The following is a 20,193-nucleotide window of genomic DNA, read 5'->3' on the forward strand; positions in this document are numbered from 1 at the left end:
TGGAGGACCGCCACACATCCAGATGGTGGGGATGATATCGTAACTTGTGGCGTGTCGTGCGAAGGTGAAATTCGGCGGCAGGAATCAGGTTGAACAGCTCTTCAGAACACTCCCCGTGATAAATGCGGTAGAAGACACACAATGAAGCGACGTCTCTACGCAACGCCAAGTGATCCAGCCGTTCACAGAGCGCTCCCCGAGAGGTCCCCGACAATTCGAGCTGCTTTGCGTTGCACGCGGTCAAATGGATCGAGCTGATACTGGGGTGCATACATATAAATAAAGTTATAGATAAAAAATGGTTATGATATTTTTCACTTGTGAGAATAATTAATGTTTAATTTGTAACGAAAAATGACTGCAGTCACGGGATCGAGTAGGTTCGTTCATGAATTTTGGTTACAAATTTAATTAAGTTATAGATATATAGCCTACTGTTTGTTTATTTAGTTGTGACGTTACACTTATTTACATTCACTTATTAAATACTCAACCGATCATATTGTCAGAGAAACTGACAACGATGAAAGGGTACTTAAAAATGTCCTCTTGTCGCGGACTAGCAAAATTAAGGCTTCTAACAAGAATAATTAAAAATAATAATCACTATGCCTTGAGAATAGAAGATGGTATATGGATCTATGGTATTCAAGTGGAAGATCCTAATATCTCCTGAAAAAAACAGGTGATCATCCTATGGTTGATCTTAAGCAAATGTTGAGGAGCGAACCTTGCTATTAAATAAACGAAAGGCGTTACATTTTATTATTTTAAAGTATCAGAATCAATCAATCTTGGCGAAGTTGAGATATAGATGGAATAAAATATAATTTAAAATATCCATACTTGTGTCTAGCTGCCCCGGTTTTATCAACGTTTAATAATTTTATGTTATATCCTGTTGTTTATTAAGAAATAGGCATATCGTAAGCAGACTTTGTAGTAGATCGTATGAAGGGATGAATATCTTTTCACAACATTAAACCATAAAAATCAAGTTTCCGACTTACAACAATCAAAATTTCAGGCTAGCTAGCTTCTACTATTTCTTCACGATTTTGGCTATTGATAATATAAATTCTAAATGTGCGTTTATTTTTTATGTTATCAGGCCATACACCAAAAACATTCGGAAAACTTCGGAATTATCATTGTATTGACAGTGTTGTCAACATAATATACACGATATAGTCAACATTTTGCATTTTTTTTGGTTTATTCTCAGGTATAAGTTTATACCAAGTTTATTTGTAATGCCCTGTATTGAAGATAAAATGTAATAGGACTTTATCGTCTCCTCAAACATCTGTAATACATAAGAAATAGTCTGTTTTCTAGAACCGAGCACGTGATGACCAACGGCTGCGTGGCGCTGAAGGCTCCGACCTTCCACTGGGAGCCGCAGCACTGTGGAGAGATCAAGGACTTCATCTGCGAGCAGACCCGCTGCTACTACTACAACTACGGATCCATTCCCGTCTCGTCAGCACAGGGGTAATGGCAGGTGAGATGCCAACTGTCTCCGAGGCCCGCTCCCCGACTAGCCACGCGCTATTCGTCTCTCTTGTTTATGCACAGCTTTGAGTTATCATTTTCACTGGTCTTTCACTATCATGTCAACACGACGACATAAACTCTTGTTGGATAACGTTCGTCTTAATTTGTACTCTAACAATGTGTAGTATGTAGTTGAAGTCGGTGTTGCGAGCGCGCGGCCCGTGGGATAAGGTCTCAACGCCAACCCAACCACCAAACAAGAGCCCTGCACCCAACAGAAATCGGGAACCTTTTGGTACCATTGTTAAAAAGTGACACAAAATTTCGAGAAACTTTTTGGTGGGTGGGTAAAGGGGCTTTGCTTGGTATCTCTCAATGTTGCTAATATTGTTGGTTTTACTAACTATATGGGCTATAACTTGAGGGTCAACGTTCATTCTTTCAACAGGAAACCACTCTCGATGACGACCACGACGACTGCTCACCCGCTCACGTCGTCATCACCACCTCCACCCCGCTCTGAACACCTCCCGACACACTTCACTCTCAACGACCTCATCGGCAAGCTTCGTCCTTCCTCACTCGATGGACTCCAGTCGCCTCATCTTAAAACTGGTGCTGTCTTGAAATCACCGCCGCAAATAGACTCTCATTACTCCCGCGCGAGCGATGCCCACGTCAAGGAGCCTGAGAAGGAGGAGCACACTCAAGGCCCCTACGAAGATGATGACGGCATGGTAGGAGACGACCCTGCTGCTTATTTGACTCAAGAGGTGCATGACGCACCAGTAATGGATGAGATAGCTTCAACCGCCGAACCGGACGCTACCGAGCGATCCGTCCATGCCAGTGGTATGCTGGCACCTCCCGCCTACTAGCCTCCGTTTCGGCAATTACTAATTTAAGTCTTATAGCGAAAGATTTTAGGTCGTATTTACTACCAAAAGTATTATTCGGAAAATGATAATAATAGCTTAGAATGAACGTAATGCTTGCTTTTGAGAGTATTTTTATAAAACTCTTCATGCTGTATATGATTCAAATAATGTACTAGGTGAACGAATGAGTGATGGTGTGTAATGGGTGGTTTAGATTTCCTGTGGGGTTGATATTAAGCTCAGGAAGGTGCTGGCGACTCGCAGTGCGACTTGCCTCCGTCTTCTTCATTGATACAATCATTCCAAGAAACAAGCAACGATTTTGGTCAATTTTAACTTGGTTCGTGTGCAGATCTCTTAACATATAACTTGTATCATGATGTATATGGAAGTTGATCCGACAAAATTATCAGGACATATCATTCGATTTTAGTGTTTTAAGATTATATGTACCTACTTAAGTATTTTAAGTTAAAACTCGAGAATTTAAAAGAATAGTGATGTAACGATGATAATAAATCTTAAGAATAATTAATGGCTTTTGATGTTTACACTTTCCCAAATTCGTACTAAAATATTGTTACTATCAGTAACTATTTCATGTTTTTATTTTTTATGGATTTTTTTGCCCTCCAGAAACATCCCATCATATCATCCCCACCATCTGGATGGCGGTCCTCTACAGGAAGGTTTACAAGGAGTTTTCTTCCACGCTTGAGCTTCCTTGTGTGGTGTTTCCGGGACGATATGACATGGGTGCCTTAAAAAAGCGCGTACACCTTCCTTTAAGGCCGGCATCGCTCCTGTGATTCCTCTGGTGTTGCAAGAGAATATGGAACTAACTTATATTAATTCGATAACCAAAAACATACGGTACGTGGCGGGTGGGAATCGAACCGGGGCACAGTGTGTTCTACACATTGCATTACCGACACTTTCACCTTTAAATTTATTTTTATTAAATTTAGTATGACACAGTTTGAGCTAAGTTAATGAATAAAAACAACATTTCTTGAAATTTCAAAGAGATAGATTCTTCGTCTAGATATACTGCGACAGCTGTGAAAACGTCGAAAAAATTGACATTGACGGTAGACCGCTATTTATGAGCAATGCACACAAACTTATTTAAAGTGACATACAAATCGCCAGTGTGAGACGTAACTAGTCATGTCATGCACACTTAAGTAATATACCTGGTCGCTTTTCATCGGTTGTATCGCAGCAAGAGTCTATCGTCGTTAAAGAGTTCCCTAGGAAACATAATTTTATGGAATCGTAATATGACACAGTACAAATAATCTCTAGCTGAGTATAGAAGAGACTTATTATAAGCTCAAAATAAATTGTATCTGGGTTCTATATTTTAGGTCTTAGATAATGAATACGTCTAGATAGTCTCTTGCTGTTAGACAACCGATAGAAACAGGCCATAATAAATAATACTTTAGTGTGCGTGACAAGCTACGTCTTACACTCGTGATATGTATGACACTTTGTCTAAGTGTGCGTGAATTACTCTAAATAGAACCTTTATTTAGTAGTTCTAAACACAAATTTTCTTAACGTTTTTACAGCTGTCATAGTCTATCTAGATGTATAAATGATCATAAACATATCTTTTAAGATTTTTTTACAGATGAATGGTGTAAAGTTCATTTGATACAGAACCAGTTTATATATACAGCACAATTCTTTTGTATTACTCATGCCGGAAAAGTAGTATCTTGGCGCTCTCTGTTGCGGTTGAAATAGAGCCGTTTGCTCATTTTAAGATTTGAGTGCGAAAAGTTTACTTGTCGTACACAAATTATACTTGGCACACGCAAATTTAGATAAAATTGCTAAAATAAATAAAATAATAACATATAAAAACATAATCGAAACATCAAAACTAAATTGAGGTTGACGCGTCTGACAGTTATATTTAATAAATAAAAAATTATGTAATTTACAATAGTTAAAAAACGAATAAGGAGTCGGAAATTCAAATTAAAATATTTTTATTCAAAATAGGATGTGACATCATTTATTGAAAATCAAAAATTCCCACCCATTCCAAAACGAATGCCTCAGACCTTAGAAGAATGGGCGTAACAAACTCGGCGGGCGTTTTTTTCCATCGAAAAAATATATTTACACAGTAATGTTGTACAACTAAGCTTATTATTTAATAGCCTGGGTGGCCGTTCCATTCCCAATCTGTGGTATCATTAAGAAAGTCATTTATGTTATAGTAACCTTTACCACACAAACGTTTTTTAACAAAGTGTTTAAAAAAATACATCGCATTTGTAATACAAAATAGTAACTAGTGCGACATTGTCGTTTAACTAACATAGCGCTAGCTTGTTTGAAAACAAAACGTCGACGTTCATTTTTATAAATAAACACTTGAACAGCAATAAATTATTTTGTAATCCGAGCCCGTTGCGTCATGTGGCGGTAGACACGGATGGCCCGTACGCCACGCGCGGTGTGACAGCTTTGCACCTCAGGGGTTAACTTGCCGCACGAGTTGCGCAATATACTATTAGCGTCGGCGTAGGCCGTCAAGCCCATATGTGTTTGGTACCTCTGTGCACCATCTCTCCCTAAAGAATGGCCACGCTCTTCTAATTTTTTACTTATTCTCTTTTTAAGCATGGTCGATGATGCTTACTTTGCATCCGACAACCCCCGCAAACTCATCATTACAATTTTTCCATGTGAGTGTTATTTACTGAAGTAGCAAAACTTTTCATGAAATATTATATGTGTTCCTGAATAGCTGAGATTTATAATTGGTGCTGTGACGGCGTTTTTAGATTCGTAATGCTTTCAACTAGTCCTAGGGGCACGAAGTTAATGAATAATTAAAATTTTATGACTTACCACCCGTTGATCACTCCTTCGACGTTCAGCATGGGCACAATCTTGAACACATACTTCGACCTCAGCAGCGAGGCAGAAGCTGAACTCGCCAACAGGCAACCGAGGGTGCCGTCCATCACCCAGGAGGCGTTGCTCTCGCCAGGATGAACTCGAGCCGTTAAAAATATTATTTCCCGATCCTACAACATGAGAAACATAATAAAATACAATTTGGTATATATTTAAAGTGACAACTCTCAATTCTGGGATTAATTATACAAATAAAACTGAAAACTAAATTTTATGAACGATGCGGACCTCGAACCCGCGACCTCTCATATTCCGTGCGAGCACTCTTTCCAACTGAGCTAACCGTTCGAGTGACGCATCGTTTATAAAATCTAGTATGCTTTGTTCAACTCTACGTGTACTACATCGTACGTGTCAGCAATAACTTCAAAAAATTATCAAAACAATTAGATCTGGACCTATTCTGTAGCAGCTCTGATTCCATTAAGCGTCAATTAGGAAATGAGTTCTTTGGCCAATTTGGTGGTCGAGCTGATAATATGTACTTAGATAAGTAATACAATAGTGTTAAGCATTTGATTCGTGTACATAAATCTCACATTATTTTTGTTTTATATTTTACAAAGCTACTCTTGAGTATCTGTAAATAGCTTTCTGTTATTTTGTCATGTGACTATTGTAAAGTATTCAGCTGTACATTCTCCAATAACATAAATAGAAAATCAGGTTGTGGCTTCATCTACAAGATCTACTTTACTGTTGATAACCTGCTCAACCCCAATATTTGCATATTAGGAAATTGACTTGAGATGTCGCTCTTGCAAATCTAAACAACTAATCTAAAAATCTATTAAGCCACAACCCGAGAGTTAAAAAGCATACAAGAATTTATAAACGATGCATAACTCGAACGGTTGGCTCAGTTGGAAAGAGTGCTCGCACAAAACGAGAGAGATCACGGGTTCGAGTCCCGCTTCGTTCATATAATTTTGTTTTCAGTTTTATTTGAATAATAAAATTCATTAGCATTATAAAGTCAGTTAAAAACCAGCTCGGTTTTTATGGACATAACCGACGAGTAAGAGTTTCTTATCATTTATTTTTTCCCCTTTACGTGTTCGTAATCTGTTGATGACGTTTACCAAGTGTTGTTGCTATATGTCAAGCAGGTCGTCATTTGAGTGTGTGAATAGTTTGTGATCGGGCCGTTAATTGCGTACTGGATCCCCCATTGTGTTTGGTGTTGCGTACAGAGCTGATGTCGTGTGTCTCTTCGTACCGAATTTATCACAGAGAATCTCCCGAAGAGCTCTTTGACCAGATCCCTGACGCTGAATTGGTCCATCAAACCAGATGCCTCATCATCATCATCATCATCTGCCGAAAGACGTCCGCTACAGGACAAAAGCCTACCCCACAGATTTCCACGAGGATCAGTCTTGCGCTGCCCTCATCCAACGTATTCCGGCGAAATTGCCAAGATCGTCGGTCCATCTTGTAGGGGGCCTACCAACACTGCGTCTTCCGGTACATGGTCGCCGTTCAAGGACTTTACTGCCTCAACGGTCATCTGTCCGTCGAACTATGTGCCCTGCCCACTGCCATATATTAATTGTAATCCCAACTATCTATAATATAATCGCACCGCGTATACACGGCATATCAATCGTCGATTAGTTGCAAAATCAGAGGGGCCTATCGTAGGAGCCAGTTGTTTAGTGACACAAAAAACCAAGCATACGCCCCGTCACCAACTACCATATAAAATTACGAACATAAAAGCATACTAACAGCGATTGGATTCGTTTGAGAGTCTTCTGATGATATGGTGAGGAGAGGGACTTCGTTGTTATTGAGAGAGTAGCAGAGGGGTTCGCTTCTGAGGTAAGTCCCAGGAGGAAGTACCGAACTCCATTGCCATATTCTTGTCTATGAAAGAAATAAATATTTAATATTATTTTTTAATTTTAATGAAACCGAATCGCAAATTAAACCAAAAGTTATGTATTTACTGGGAAAAAGACAACTAAATCACATAAAATACCTACGTTTACTTAAATACATTAAAATTCATGTAGTGTTGACGGAATTTTAGCAAAATTAATTGAAAGAGTGACACAAAATGATACAAAAATTGATATAAAAAAAACAATTGATGACGGATTACGTATTTTGATGTATACTCGAATACGGACTTAAGGGACTTTCCCTTAGGTCTGAATTCCAGAAACCGACTAAATACGTATTCCACGAAATGATTTTTTTTTTTATTCATTTAGATACATTTTGTTGATCTGTACACTTATAAAAATCAATTTCGACTGCCATCAGTTCAAGAGACTACCAGGAGTCATTATTCTGAGAAAACCCAGCAAGAAACTAAGCAAGTTTTATCCTCCCTTTACAGTTTTCTTAGTTGGTATCCATACATTTTTATTGTCTTTAATCTATTCCTGGCTTTATAAAATGTTTTCGATCAAGAGTATAATAGTCACTGCGTTCATTACAGCTGGTCATTAAAAAGACAACAATATACTAGCCCTTCGAAATCGGCAAAGACCCCGCGCCGCGGTGTGCCTGAGATCGGCGTGATTTTGGCACACGCGCAGCGGTCTGTCACTGCGTATTATTTTACGTGTACTAATAGATTGCTTATATTTACGATGATTTGAGTCAATGTTGATACATTGACAACTATTGAAACAAGCTATAAGACAATATATAAAATAAATCATCTTATACCAAAATAAGGATCAGAACTTGCTCAGGGAATCTGAAACATCTGAAAAATCTAGTCTTCTGAGGCATTTACCGATTTCGGATGCCTAGATAATAGATAAAGTAAAGAGACGCTACTGAAGAGAAGCAACTCACCAGCATCATTGAATACGTGAACGGAAAGTGGTAGGCCAAGTAGCAGACGTCGTTGGTGTGCGGGAAGTTGATGTTGAAGGTGACAGTGAGGTAGCACTTATTCTGGCTCTTCAGATTGGCGTAGAAGTAGCTGTTGCGGTAGTAGCAGATGTCGGAGCCAGCTCGAACCCATCCTGACATAAACATAGCTATATATCTTAAGATGTAGGGCTCCATCCACCATATCAGCTGTCAAATCATATTCAACGATTGATTGGCTAGTATTGGCTTGCAAATTTGTGCGTAACGGCAGATATCTTTTTACATCAGCTGTTGAGGTGAATGCTAGAGTCATAAAACATTGTCCCAAAAAAAAACTACTTTTCTTAAAAATAGCCATAAAATGTGTATAAAATTATATAACAAATTGCCTGAGGACTTAAAATACGGCCAAATTAAATATGTATACCAAGACTCTTTAAATCGCGACTTGAAAATAATAATTATAGTATAAATGAATATTTAAATAAGTGTTAAGTTTTTGCATGCTTTTAATTTAAGCTGGATAGAGGACACATTGTAATATTTAAGATCTGGACATACCCTTTTCCAAAGCAAATTTCTGCTGTATACGCGATGAAAAATATTAGACAACTAGCTGACCCGGCAAACGTTGTTTTGCCACATAAATTGTATTGATCTTTTGCTTGCTAGTTGATAAGAGATGGCGCTAGTTGTATTCATTAGTAACAATCACACTTCTTTTATATTTTGTAAAATTCACACTATAGTTTTATAAATTATAGCCTATTTGTTATTCTGGTGTGTAAGCTATATTATTGTAAAGTTTCATCAAAATCTATTCAGTAGATTTTGCGTTAAAGAAGTTCAAACATACACCCAGACATACAAACTTTCACATTTATAATATTAGTAGGATTAACTGACGTAGATACGGTGCGACTAGTTTACTTTAGTTATTTTCATAGTATTATGTTCTATATTACTATGGGGCAATGCAGCCGATAATAATACCATCTTATATGTTACAGCAGAGGGCTATTCGCGCTATTTATGACCTAGGTCCTAAAGCATCAATAAGAGATAAATTTAAAGAATTAAACATACATTTTAACTATTGCATCTCGGTTGCATCACAATATATTCTTGATAATATTATGTATGTTATGCTTACAATTTTTAGCGTAAATCATAAATTCATATTCAAAAATTTTTATTCAAAATAGGATATGAAATCACCCATTCCAAAAGGTATGTCTGAGTAGAACAGGCGCCGTTTACGGGGGTACGTCTGTTCGCCAATCCTTCAATATGGGTCCTCATTGCAATTTGGAATCCAGAGTTAATTATGACCATTGACCAAATCCAAATGTGGAGTGTGAGTATACAATATAAGTTTCAAAATACATAGAGGTACACTGCGGTAAATTAATTAATTAAGTTTATTTTATTTTATATAGTTTATACGTTAAAATAATGTTTAATTTTAGATTTAATAACTTTATCGCGACGTCACCAAATGGCCCAACGAAAAAGATCAGTGCTGGCAACTAAACTAGCAAACATGTCGAGTTGGAATATTCCAAAGATTTTTTTTTCTCTCTTTCTTTTAATCTTAAAGTCTTTTCTATTTTACGTGTACTATACGTTATAGACTTAAAAATAAGCATATTTTTCTTTATTCCTTTTTAACTTCTATTCATTCATTAAATACATTTCCTTAATATGATTGTTAAAAGGGTAAAAAATTGTTAATTTTCTTGTGCATGCTTTCCAACAGAGGCATAGATTTACAAAACGGTGGTATTGTATGTGACGTTGTTTTGTTTTGAAGCTATGACATTTTTTCACAAAACGGCTTTACATGGTCAATCCATTGCTTGTCACATGAGTGCACATGATCAGCTATTACCCAATGATGGACATATTAAAATATACAGAGCAAAGCCTGTATAATTGCTACAATATAGAAATATTAAATAAGTAAAATTTCAACGCTCGACGGACTGCCGTTAGCAGACACCTTATTTCAAGGACATGCAATGTAAATTTACATTCCAGTAGAACTAAATGAATCATTAAAATTTATCATAAAGATATCGGCAGATATTATGAACACCTAAAATTAGATGATGGATATAATTAGCCCCATAAGCTTAAAATTAGCATAAGAATTCCCACGATAAAATAACGGTATAAGACAAAATAAAGCATAAATTACCGGGCCTTCCGAGAACTGCTTCTTTCACGGAATACATAACAGGCTTCATGCCGAAGTTAAACTGGCTATCAGATTTCTCACAATTCACGATGTTGAATATGTACGGGCGTCCTTGCTGCATGTGCTTCACTTCGAAGTAGAACCACTGGTGGCGCTTTGGCGAATTGACATCTGGCATCAGAATCAGCTCGTACTCTCTTGGACCTATCTGAATACATCATATTATTATTATACGCAGATGAGTAACGAATTCTTTGACTTTATTGTTAGAGAATTCTTTTATCACTATCGTAATTACGATTGGGAGGCTCCTTTGCACAGGAAGCCAGCTAGATTATGGGTACCACTACGGCGCCTATTTCTGCCGGGAAGCAATGTGTAAACATTACTGTGTTTCGGTATGAAGGGCGCCGAAGCTAGTGAAATTACTGGGCAAATGAGACTTTACATCTTATGTCTCAAGAATCCTGAGCGGCACTGCATTGTATTGGGTGGGGCGTGTCAATTACCATCAGCTGAGCGTCCTGCTCGTCTCGTCCCTAATTTTCATTAAAAAAAAATCGTTGACAGTATTAACCTAAGTGTTCGTAACTATTTGAAACTAGTAATTTGCTATCCGCGAGGACCTCGAATTGGATTTTTGTTATTACTATAAGACTTTTATTTAAAATTATTGTACGAGGTTGATCTTCCTACAAATTAAATAAATAATATTTACTTATTTTTTTAAATGTTGTATCATCATCATTATTATCATCGCAGCCCGAAGACGACAAAGGCCTCCCCCAAAGATTGCCATTGCGATCGGTCCTGCGCTGCCCTCATCCAACCTGCTCCGGCTTCTTGGCCAGATCGTCGGTCCATCTCCTGTGGTACCTACCACCACTACTTTTTCCGGTACGTGGTCGCCGTTCCAAGACTTCACAGCACCAACGACCATCTGTCCGTCGAGCTAAGTGCCTTGCAACCTGCCATTTCAGTTTTGCAACCATTTGGACTAGATGCCTGACATCCACTATAACTAATGTGAGATACTCACATGTTAAATACCTACGACTAAAACAATATAGTCTAGGATTTTCTTTATCTGCCCTCTATTGGCACTGGCATGTATGTTAAGTAAAAATATATAGTAGACTAGTGGACCCGACAGACGTCCTGTACACACGTCTTAAATTTGAAAAATCAGTCCAGCCGTTAGGAGGAGTTCACTAACATACACATGAGCAGGAGAATTATATTATATGGACGGAATTGAGAATCTAAACCAATCTCAAATTCCAGATACACAAAAAAAATCAGCAAAATCGGTCCGGCCGTTTAGGAGGTAGTTCAATAGCGAATCTAAGCCGTTCTTGAATTCACCTGAAGACACACACCAATCTTAAATTCACTGAAGCAACCAAAAACTTCATCAAAATCGGTCCAGCCGTTTAGGAGGTAGTTCAATTGTGAATCTAAACCATCCTCGAATCCCCTTGAATTCACACAAAAAATTTCATCAAAATCGGTCCAGCCGTCTAGGAGGAGTTCAGTGACACACGCACACAAGAAATATATATATAAAGACTAGCTGACCCAGCAAACGTTGTATTGCCGATATTAAAATCGCGATACAAAAGTAACTGTTGATCGTAGATGGGTGAAAACTGAAGTTGTGTGTATTTTTAAATGCTGACTCATAATCAAACAAATTAAAAAAAATGTCAAAAAAAAATTGGCGTGTACAACTCTTAACATTTAGGGGGATGAAAAATAGATGTTGTCCGATTCTCAGACCTACCCAATATGCACTCAAAATTTCATGAGAATCAGTCAAACCGTTTCGAAGGAGTTTTACTACAAACACCGCGACATGAGAAATTTATATATTAGAGATTATTATATTTAATTATTATTTATATTTATTTTTTATTATTATTTTTTATTTATATTTTTTTATTTATTTTTTTTTTATTTTTTTTATTATTAATTTATGTTTTTTATTTTTTTTTAATTTTTATTTTTTTTATAATTATTTATATATTAAAATATTTTATTTAATAAATATTATAAATAATTATTATTACGTTCATAACTGCATTTGTCTCTCGGACCGTGTCCCTCTTAGATATCAACGCCCAGAGTCCAAAGAACTTGGACTATGCTTATATTCTCAAGGCGAAGAGTAAGCAGAAAACACGCAAACATGGTGTTCTTTGACAAGTTTTGTGGTGAAAGTATAGCATTTCGAGCTATGAACACTACTTAATCCTGTTACACATATCCTTAAGTCTTATTTATAGGTTGCTAATGCTTGCTGTTGGTTATAGTTAACACTGAAGAGCCTTTTTGAACAACCACATTTCTTTGAAGTTAAACAAGTTTATTCGCATGGCGTGACGCATTTTTTTCGTACTTCTCTCAGAAAAGTTATTCTTATAGCTTGTACTTTTTTGTGTAGGTTCATTTATTCAGATTAGTAGTGAATAACGCGGATTGTAAGCATATAAATTGTTTTTCACCCAAGAATTTTGAAAATATTGGCTTTGTTACATAGATGGCGGGCCGGCAGCCGTGAACTAATATGGCTCAAGGTCGCTGGCATTTAATGTCGCCTTAAGGCGACACTAAAAAAAATCCTTTAGATACGTATATACTTAAATGGCAAAAACAAGAAATGGATCAACATAATAATAATAGTAATAAATGAGGTAGAAAAAAAAAAAAAAAATTGTAAATTTCTTTGTTTGTTTTATATTGGTACATTAACGTCATTATTACCTGAATGGCCTTCCTTAAATTTCCAGATTCAAATCTCGATTCAAAACTAAGCCGAGTTGAAAAATTATTAAGTTTTGTTACTTCCTGCTCGTCCGTGTTGGTGAGGAACACACCCTCAGCGCTTGAACTAAAAAAAAACATATATTCATAGGCTATACATAATAGAGTTCAAAATTAGGCTATTTTTAAGGTTGAAAATAATAATAATAATCTAAGCAGAACCGACCCAAACTGCTGGTATGGTTTTGCTTGAATTTTTTGAATTGAAATTGAATAAAGCTATCAAAATAACGCAGTTTCTCTATCAAAATTAAGCGCGTACACCATCCTTAAAAGCCGGCAACGCTCCTGTGATTCCTCTGATGTTGCAAGAGAATGTGGGCGGCGGTTATCACTTAACACCATCACTTAATACCATACGCTCGTTTGTCACCCTTATCCATAAAAACAAATTTTGTTAAAAAATTTTGTCACGATATAAGTCTTCACGAGTGTTGGAATGGGCTCGATAATTTTATTATTACAGGAAAAAGCTTAGCGCATTCTCTATTAACATACAAAGTTGATTGGATAAATGAAGAAAAAAAAAAACAATGACTGACTAGTAAACTTAATCAAAAGTTTTGTAATTAATTACTCAATATTGTATACGGCATAGACGCACGGATTGCACTGATCTCGGGGCGTGGAAGGGGTGGAAGGGGGAAGGCGGATCTTTTTGCCTTAGGCTGGGCACAAACGTTCGGAAACCGGATTAGGTTTCCTGATCAGGAATTCAGATTCGGAATTCCGTGAGACTAGCGCAAACGTCCAGTTTTTTTGTTCGGATTTTTTACGACCAGTACGAATAGAGTCGCTTGTGAAACCACACGTAAGTGTTAATAAAAAGTTAAGAGTTATTAAAAACCATTTTGCATATTATCCGTTCCCAAGCCAAGTCCTTTACGTCTCTATTGTGGTAGTCTGCATTATTGATATCCCATATCTATGGATATTGTTCAACCGCCATTATTAAATTTTCAGCTTCACACATTTTGTTACCTACGACGAGTCTACAGACGTCCACTCGCTACAAAGTTCGCGCGAATCTGAATTGAAATTTCCGTGGACCGTGCGTGTGCGGCGGTTGAGCCGAAATGTACGCGAGAGCTGCGTTCGGGATGACGTCATTGAGTTTTTTCCGTTCTTCCGAACCGAACGTTAGGTTTTTTTTCCGTTCGGAAACAATAAGAATAATGTGCGCCTTGTTGAGTATTTTGTATGTTATTAGAGCATTCAGATTTCTGAATCTGAATTCCTGATCAGGAAACCTAATCCGGTTTCCGAACGTTTGCGCCCAGGCTTAAACTAACGAAATAGCCGCGCAGTGCGGTAATGTTTTCAAACTGATTACATAAATGGTACGAGAAACAAGTAGGTACTTAATACTCTCCTTAACTATTGCGTCTCACAAGTTATAGTTCTAGAATAATCTTAACTAGGCGTCTAAATCTATAATTTAATTATTGTTACAAAACTAAACATATCAGATTGTTCAACTTAGGTATATCGATAATATAAGAATCCACAAAAGATAGATTTATTGTCATCTAATAGATAGGATCAACAGAGAAAAAGACAATTTTTCATTAATTTACAAATGATGCTTTTATAATTTTATACCCTTCGGCAAAATAGACCAGGAACTGGTCAAAATCGCCGGAGTAGGTTGGATGAAGGCAGCGCAGGACCGATCATTGTAGAGATCTTTGGGCGAGGTCTTTCGGCTGAGATGATCCTTCGGCAAATCCTCATAATTTACAAACGTGTGGGTTCGTCAATATAATAAAGTTTTATCAATCAGATGTCCAAAAACTTTGGGACCCTTTAGCTGTATATAAATTTGATATATTTTTATGATACAATTAATTTTTGATTGTTTGGCACCATATTGGATTTCGAATGAATAAAGGCTGGATAGGTAATTATTTCACGATAACTACTTATTCCTAAGAGAATTACCAGTGGGAGGCTCCTTTGCACTACTGTGCTGGCTATATTATAGGTAGTTACCACAGCGGCATTTATTTCTGCCGCGAAGCAGTAATGTGTAAGCATTATTGTGTTTCGGTGTGAAGGGCGCCGTAGCTAGTGAAATTACTGGGCAAATGAGACTTAACATCTTATATCTCAAGGTGACGAGCGCAATTGTATTGCTGTTCAGAATGTAAGGGTTTCTCAAGAATACTGAGCGGCACTGCATTGTTATGGGCAGGGTGTATCAATTACCACCAGCTGAACGCCTTGCTCGTCTCGTCGCTTACTATCATAAAAAAAAGAATATCAGCTTACCTTTTTGGAGGCGATGCATCGTTTGTGACGGATCCTACTAGACTGTCTAAATCGTAGACTACTTCATTCATATATCCCTCAGGATTAATTGCTCTATCTACACAAGACAACAATTTATTCCTGAAAAATAAAATTGACTTTTAATAAGAAAGCTGTCAAGTGCTTGCGACAAATTACAAGCTAGTGTGTCACAAGCTTGACACAATAGTCCAAATAGTCCACTTAGGGCTTATTAAAGACATTATTTAAAACTTCATTTTTTTAAATATACCTTATATTTAAAAAAATGAAGTCATACATATACTTACACTTTGACATCAATATCAGACAGTAAAGTTCCGTACAAATGATTTGAGTTTTCTTTAGTGTTAATTCCGCCAATATTTGTCTTTAATGTAAACATGTTATTTTGGTTGAATGAACAAACAAATTTAGTCCCATCACCTTTGTTACGTATCTCTTCCGGGGGTAATACTTCACAAAAGCCGACCAATCACAGCGCGTCATTACATGGGACGAGGGTATAAAAGAGCGGCTTCCGGCTCATTCGAGTCAGTCCAGTGGGAGGTTCCTTTGCACAGGATGCCGGCTAGATTATGGGTACCACAACGGCGCCTAATTCTGCCGTGAAGCAGTAATGTTGAAGCCTTACTGTGTTTCGGTCTGAAGGGCGCCGTAGCTAGTGAAGTTACTGGGCAAATGAGACTGAACATCTTATGTCTCAAGGTGACGAGCGCAATTGTAGTGCCGCTCAGAATTTTTGAGCTTTTCAAGAATCCTGAGCGGCACTGCATTGTAATGGTCAGGGCGTATCAATTAGCATCAGCTGAACGTCCTGCTCGTCTCGTCCCTTATCATCATAAAAAAAAAAACAGATTTTGGCGAGACAACACGTCCTGAGGATGCCTCGTGTAGAGGCGAAACACGTGTCGAATTGTTAAAAGACAAATATTGGCGGAATTAACACTAAAGAAAACTCAAATCATTTGTATAATTATGGATTTCCCTACCCCTCCTCCTATAAGTAACGCCTACTTCAATTTTTTTTTTAATAAAGTTCCGTTAAAACACAAACTTGTAACACACAGGTTTGTTACACAAACTGAAAAAATTATATTATTTTTTTAATAACAGATAGATCCTAAATTGTCACTTACGGATGATATTTATCTACGAATTGCAGTCACAGGACCAAAATATTGCAAGCTGTGGTTTTGTATTTTTTTTTTCAAATTATTTTCATTTATTTATTAATTTACTCGTATATGCCATAACGTTCGAGTAATTTGTTTTGTCACTTTACATAGAATGTAATTAGAATAATATGTTAAACGATGAAGTTGTAAATACTGATATAAAATACAACCTTTTCCGATGTTTTTCAATGATTGTGGTAAATGGTAACTTTTGACTTTCTAACGTCTCATTTGTAATTTGCTTGGTTTTGATAGTTGATTTAATATAAAATTATGGCGCCAATATTTTCTCGAGCTAAACTATTTGCACTGCCGCCACAATTTTTTTTAAAACAATTCCACAACCTTTAAAAACAAATGAAAATCACACAAACCTACTCTAGGAGTGTTCTATTTTCAAAAAACGTAATTGTTTTCAAATGTCCAACTAGAAACATTCAGCTTGGCCTACATATCTACTTATTGAATTATGAAAAAAAAAATCTGCAACTTGGGTGGGTATCATCAAAAAAAAAGAGCGCGTACACCTTTCTAAAAGACCGGCAATGCTCCTGTGATTACTCTGGTAACGCAAGAGAATGTGGGCGGCGGTGATCACTTAACAACAGGTGACATGCACGCTCGTTAAGGCCAGCTAACACCACTCTCATTTTGGCCACGTCCATGATCATAATCACACCAATCACCCTATCATATATCTAGTCAACCCTCAAAACTCCCTTCCTGAAGCAGTGTGATCCAATAGTTCCTAGGTTTCGGTTAATTGTATCAGGGTTAATAATTGCATTTAATCACGCACCTACAGGCAGTTCTCTCCATCTCATTCAGCGGCTCCGGGTGTCCCGATCCCTGTCCTCCCATCATGTCAGGATACGCAACTTTCACAAACGGGATTACACTTCTGACCCTGGACGCTATCGTACTGTAAACGAAGGGGAAGGAGCCGTGTCTCGAGATGTCTTTATGAATTTTCAGACAGGAATACGAGTTTGTTGCTGTAAGTATATGATAATATCTACATTAATATTAGAATAAAATAGAATAGAAATGTATTTACTAACTAAAGGGAGTGACAATAACATAACATATTGCAACAACACTAAGAACGTAAACGTCATGTTAGCTTCATTCATCCTATTAATATTATAAATGTGAAAGTTGGTATGTCTGGATGTATGTTTGAACTTCTTTAACGCAAAAACTACTGAATGGATTTTGATGAAACTTTGCAATAATATAGCTTACACACCAGAATAACATATAGGCTATAATTTATAAAAAAATTGGAGTGTCTGTTTGTAATATTATTAATAATAATAATAATATTGACACACATTTACACAAATTATCTTGCCCCAAGTTAAGCATATATAGCCTGTGTTATGGGTTACAAGACAATGATATATTTAATACAATATACTTACTTAAACATACATAAATTCATATAAACATACATATAAACATACATAAATACATTTAAACATCCATGACTCGGAAACAAACATCCATATTTAACATATAAATGCTTGCACCTACCGGGATTCGAACCCAGGACCTCTAGCTTAGTAGGTAGGATCGCTAACCACTCGGCTATACAGGTCGTCGTAATATTTAACCGTTTTTACTAAATATATATATATATATAGAATATATACGGTACATACACCAAAATATTTTTTTTTACAATTTTTGTCTGTCTGTCTGTTTGTTCCGGCTAATCCGGCGACTTTTATTGGCAGGTAGCTGATGTAATAAAGAGTAACTTAGGCTACGTTTATTTTAGAAAAATAAAGCAATGTCCAAGAAACGGTCTAACTCTAAAAATAATTTATATGGCTAAACAACGTTTGCCGGGTCAGCTAGTTAGTTCATAAATGGGCTTTGACATGGGAAGAAGAACTGATAAGAAACTCCCAGCCGCTCTTTTCAATCATATTATAACAACTTAGCCTACTCAACATAATGTTGTACAATTTAGAACCATGCCATTATTATCCTCTAACAATCTACTAAAGAATACTAAGCCTTCTTTGTGTACTCTAGTACCTATACTACTTTTTTATGCTAAGAATTATATACAGGGTGTAACCAGGCAACCTCAATATACGTCGGCCGGCCCTTTGGGTATACTATGGATTATATACACTGAACAGACATCTTGTCTTGGTCAACTAACTAGGTAAGTCACTCCAAAGTGACTTCTTCACCAAACAACTGCATGTATATCATCGTTAAGGCAGCGTTCGTAAGGAACGTTTAATACGACGAACAATAAATCCTTTAATTTTCGGACTAATATAAGATTATCAATATCTTAACAATATCATTACTTACGGGAACTTTCATGCATTTTGCTAAAGGAACCTTGCATGAACGGTGGTACTTGCGAAGTTCCGGTAAAGTTCTCAAAATCAGGCCCAAAACTCGTAGATAGCGAGAGATGTGGCGTTGTCATATATCTGTTTGGTGATTGTGTTGTGATAAAGTCCTCGAGTATTGAACCACGGGAGTTGGATCGACTCTTCACCAACTTCACTTGCTTATTGTAGGAACCAAATTCTTTAAAATAAACAAAGTATCTGTAAAATTACAATAGAATATAATAAGCCGAATACAATTCAGACGGTCTAATTGAAAAACCTCTTTTTCTATTTGAAGAATTGATTTATTAATTGACCTATGTTATAATATTAAAATGGTATTTCCTTTCATTTCTGCTATTTTCATAGCATGGCAATAGGTATTATTGAGAGAAGAATTTGAAACTAGATTTCTTGAGTTACCAAGAATCATTAGCTATTCTATCTAACTAGAAGACGCAACTATTGCATTTTTTAATAATAATTACTGTTATTACAAAGGCAATGTTCGACGATTAATATATTTACGTATTTAACAAATTTTATCCGAATATGATAACGTCAATTGAAAGACCAAAGATTAGGAATTATAAATGGGACTGAAAGTACAAGATCCCACTGCTTGATTCTGTAGGTACGTGTTTTAATTATAAAACTAATTTTAAATTAACATTAAGGGTGTATAATATAATGAGATTGTTAGCTACTGCTGGTTAAGATTGTTAACTATTGCTGGTTGAGATTGTTAGCTATTGCAGGTTGACATTGTTAGCTTTTGCTGGTTGACATTGTTAACTATTGCTGGTTGACATTGTTAGCTACTGCTGGTTGAGATTGTTAACTATTGCTGGTTGAGATTGTTAGCTATTGCAGGTTGATATTGTTAGCTTTTGCTGGTTGACATTGTTAGCTACTGCTGGTTGAGATTGTTAACTATTGCTGGTTGAGATTGTTAGCTATTGCAGGTTGACATTGTTAGCTTTTGCTGGTTGACATTGTTAACTATTGCTGGTTGACATTGTTAGCTACTGCTGGTTGAGATTGTTAACTATTGCTGGTTGAGATTGTTAGCTATTGCAGGTTGATATTGTTAGCTTTTGCTGGTTGACATTGTTAGCTACTGCTGGTTGAGATTGTTAACTATTGCTGGTTGAGATTGTTAGCTATTGCAGGTTGACATTGTTAGCTTT

At 36.7% G+C, this 20,193-nt stretch overlaps 2 protein-coding genes across 12 annotated transcripts in view; one reads left to right on the forward strand and one right to left on the reverse strand.

Annotated features, from left to right (window-relative positions):
* Window positions 1-2,906, forward strand: part of LOC126966602 (uncharacterized) — a 30,217-nt gene extending 27,311 nt beyond the window's left edge. Inside the window, exons 5-6 of one of the 4 annotated variants that reach the window (XM_050810760.1) lie at window positions 1,327-1,494; window positions 1,946-2,906. In XM_050810760.1, the coding sequence (XP_050666717.1) occupies window positions 1,327-1,494; window positions 1,946-2,375 (598 nt within the window). In that variant the 3' untranslated portion in view covers window positions 2,376-2,906. Of the gene's footprint in view, window positions 1-1,326; window positions 1,505-1,945 lie in introns of all 4 variants that reach the window. The other 3 variants (XM_050810761.1, XM_050810762.1, XM_050810763.1) reach the window with 3 other exon arrangements.
* Window positions 1-20,193, reverse strand: part of LOC126966573 (cytosolic carboxypeptidase 1-like) — a 135,020-nt gene that overhangs the window by 79,576 nt on the left and 35,251 nt on the right. For 5 of the 8 annotated variants that reach the window (XM_050810704.1, XM_050810705.1, XM_050810701.1 and 2 more), the window contains 8 exons: window positions 18,978-19,222; window positions 17,443-17,638; window positions 15,448-15,567; window positions 13,117-13,243; window positions 10,354-10,561; window positions 8,133-8,305; window positions 7,050-7,187; window positions 5,250-5,428 (listed from right to left, as the gene is read on the reverse strand). In XM_050810704.1, coding sequence (XP_050666661.1) covers window positions 5,250-5,428; window positions 7,050-7,187; window positions 8,133-8,305; window positions 10,354-10,561; window positions 13,117-13,243; window positions 15,448-15,567; window positions 17,443-17,638; window positions 18,978-19,222 — 1,386 coding nt within the window. Of the gene's footprint in view, window positions 1-5,249; window positions 5,429-7,049; window positions 7,188-8,132; window positions 8,306-10,353; window positions 10,562-13,116; window positions 13,244-15,447; window positions 15,568-17,442; window positions 17,639-18,977; window positions 19,223-20,193 lie in introns of those variants that run through there. The other 3 variants (XM_050810707.1, XM_050810706.1, XM_050810709.1) reach the window with 3 other exon arrangements.

Source organism: Leptidea sinapis, chromosome 10, assembly GCF_905404315.1.
Source record: "Leptidea sinapis chromosome 10, ilLepSina1.1, whole genome shotgun sequence".
In the NCBI taxonomy this organism is placed as follows: domain Eukaryota; kingdom Metazoa; phylum Arthropoda; class Insecta; order Lepidoptera; family Pieridae; genus Leptidea; species Leptidea sinapis.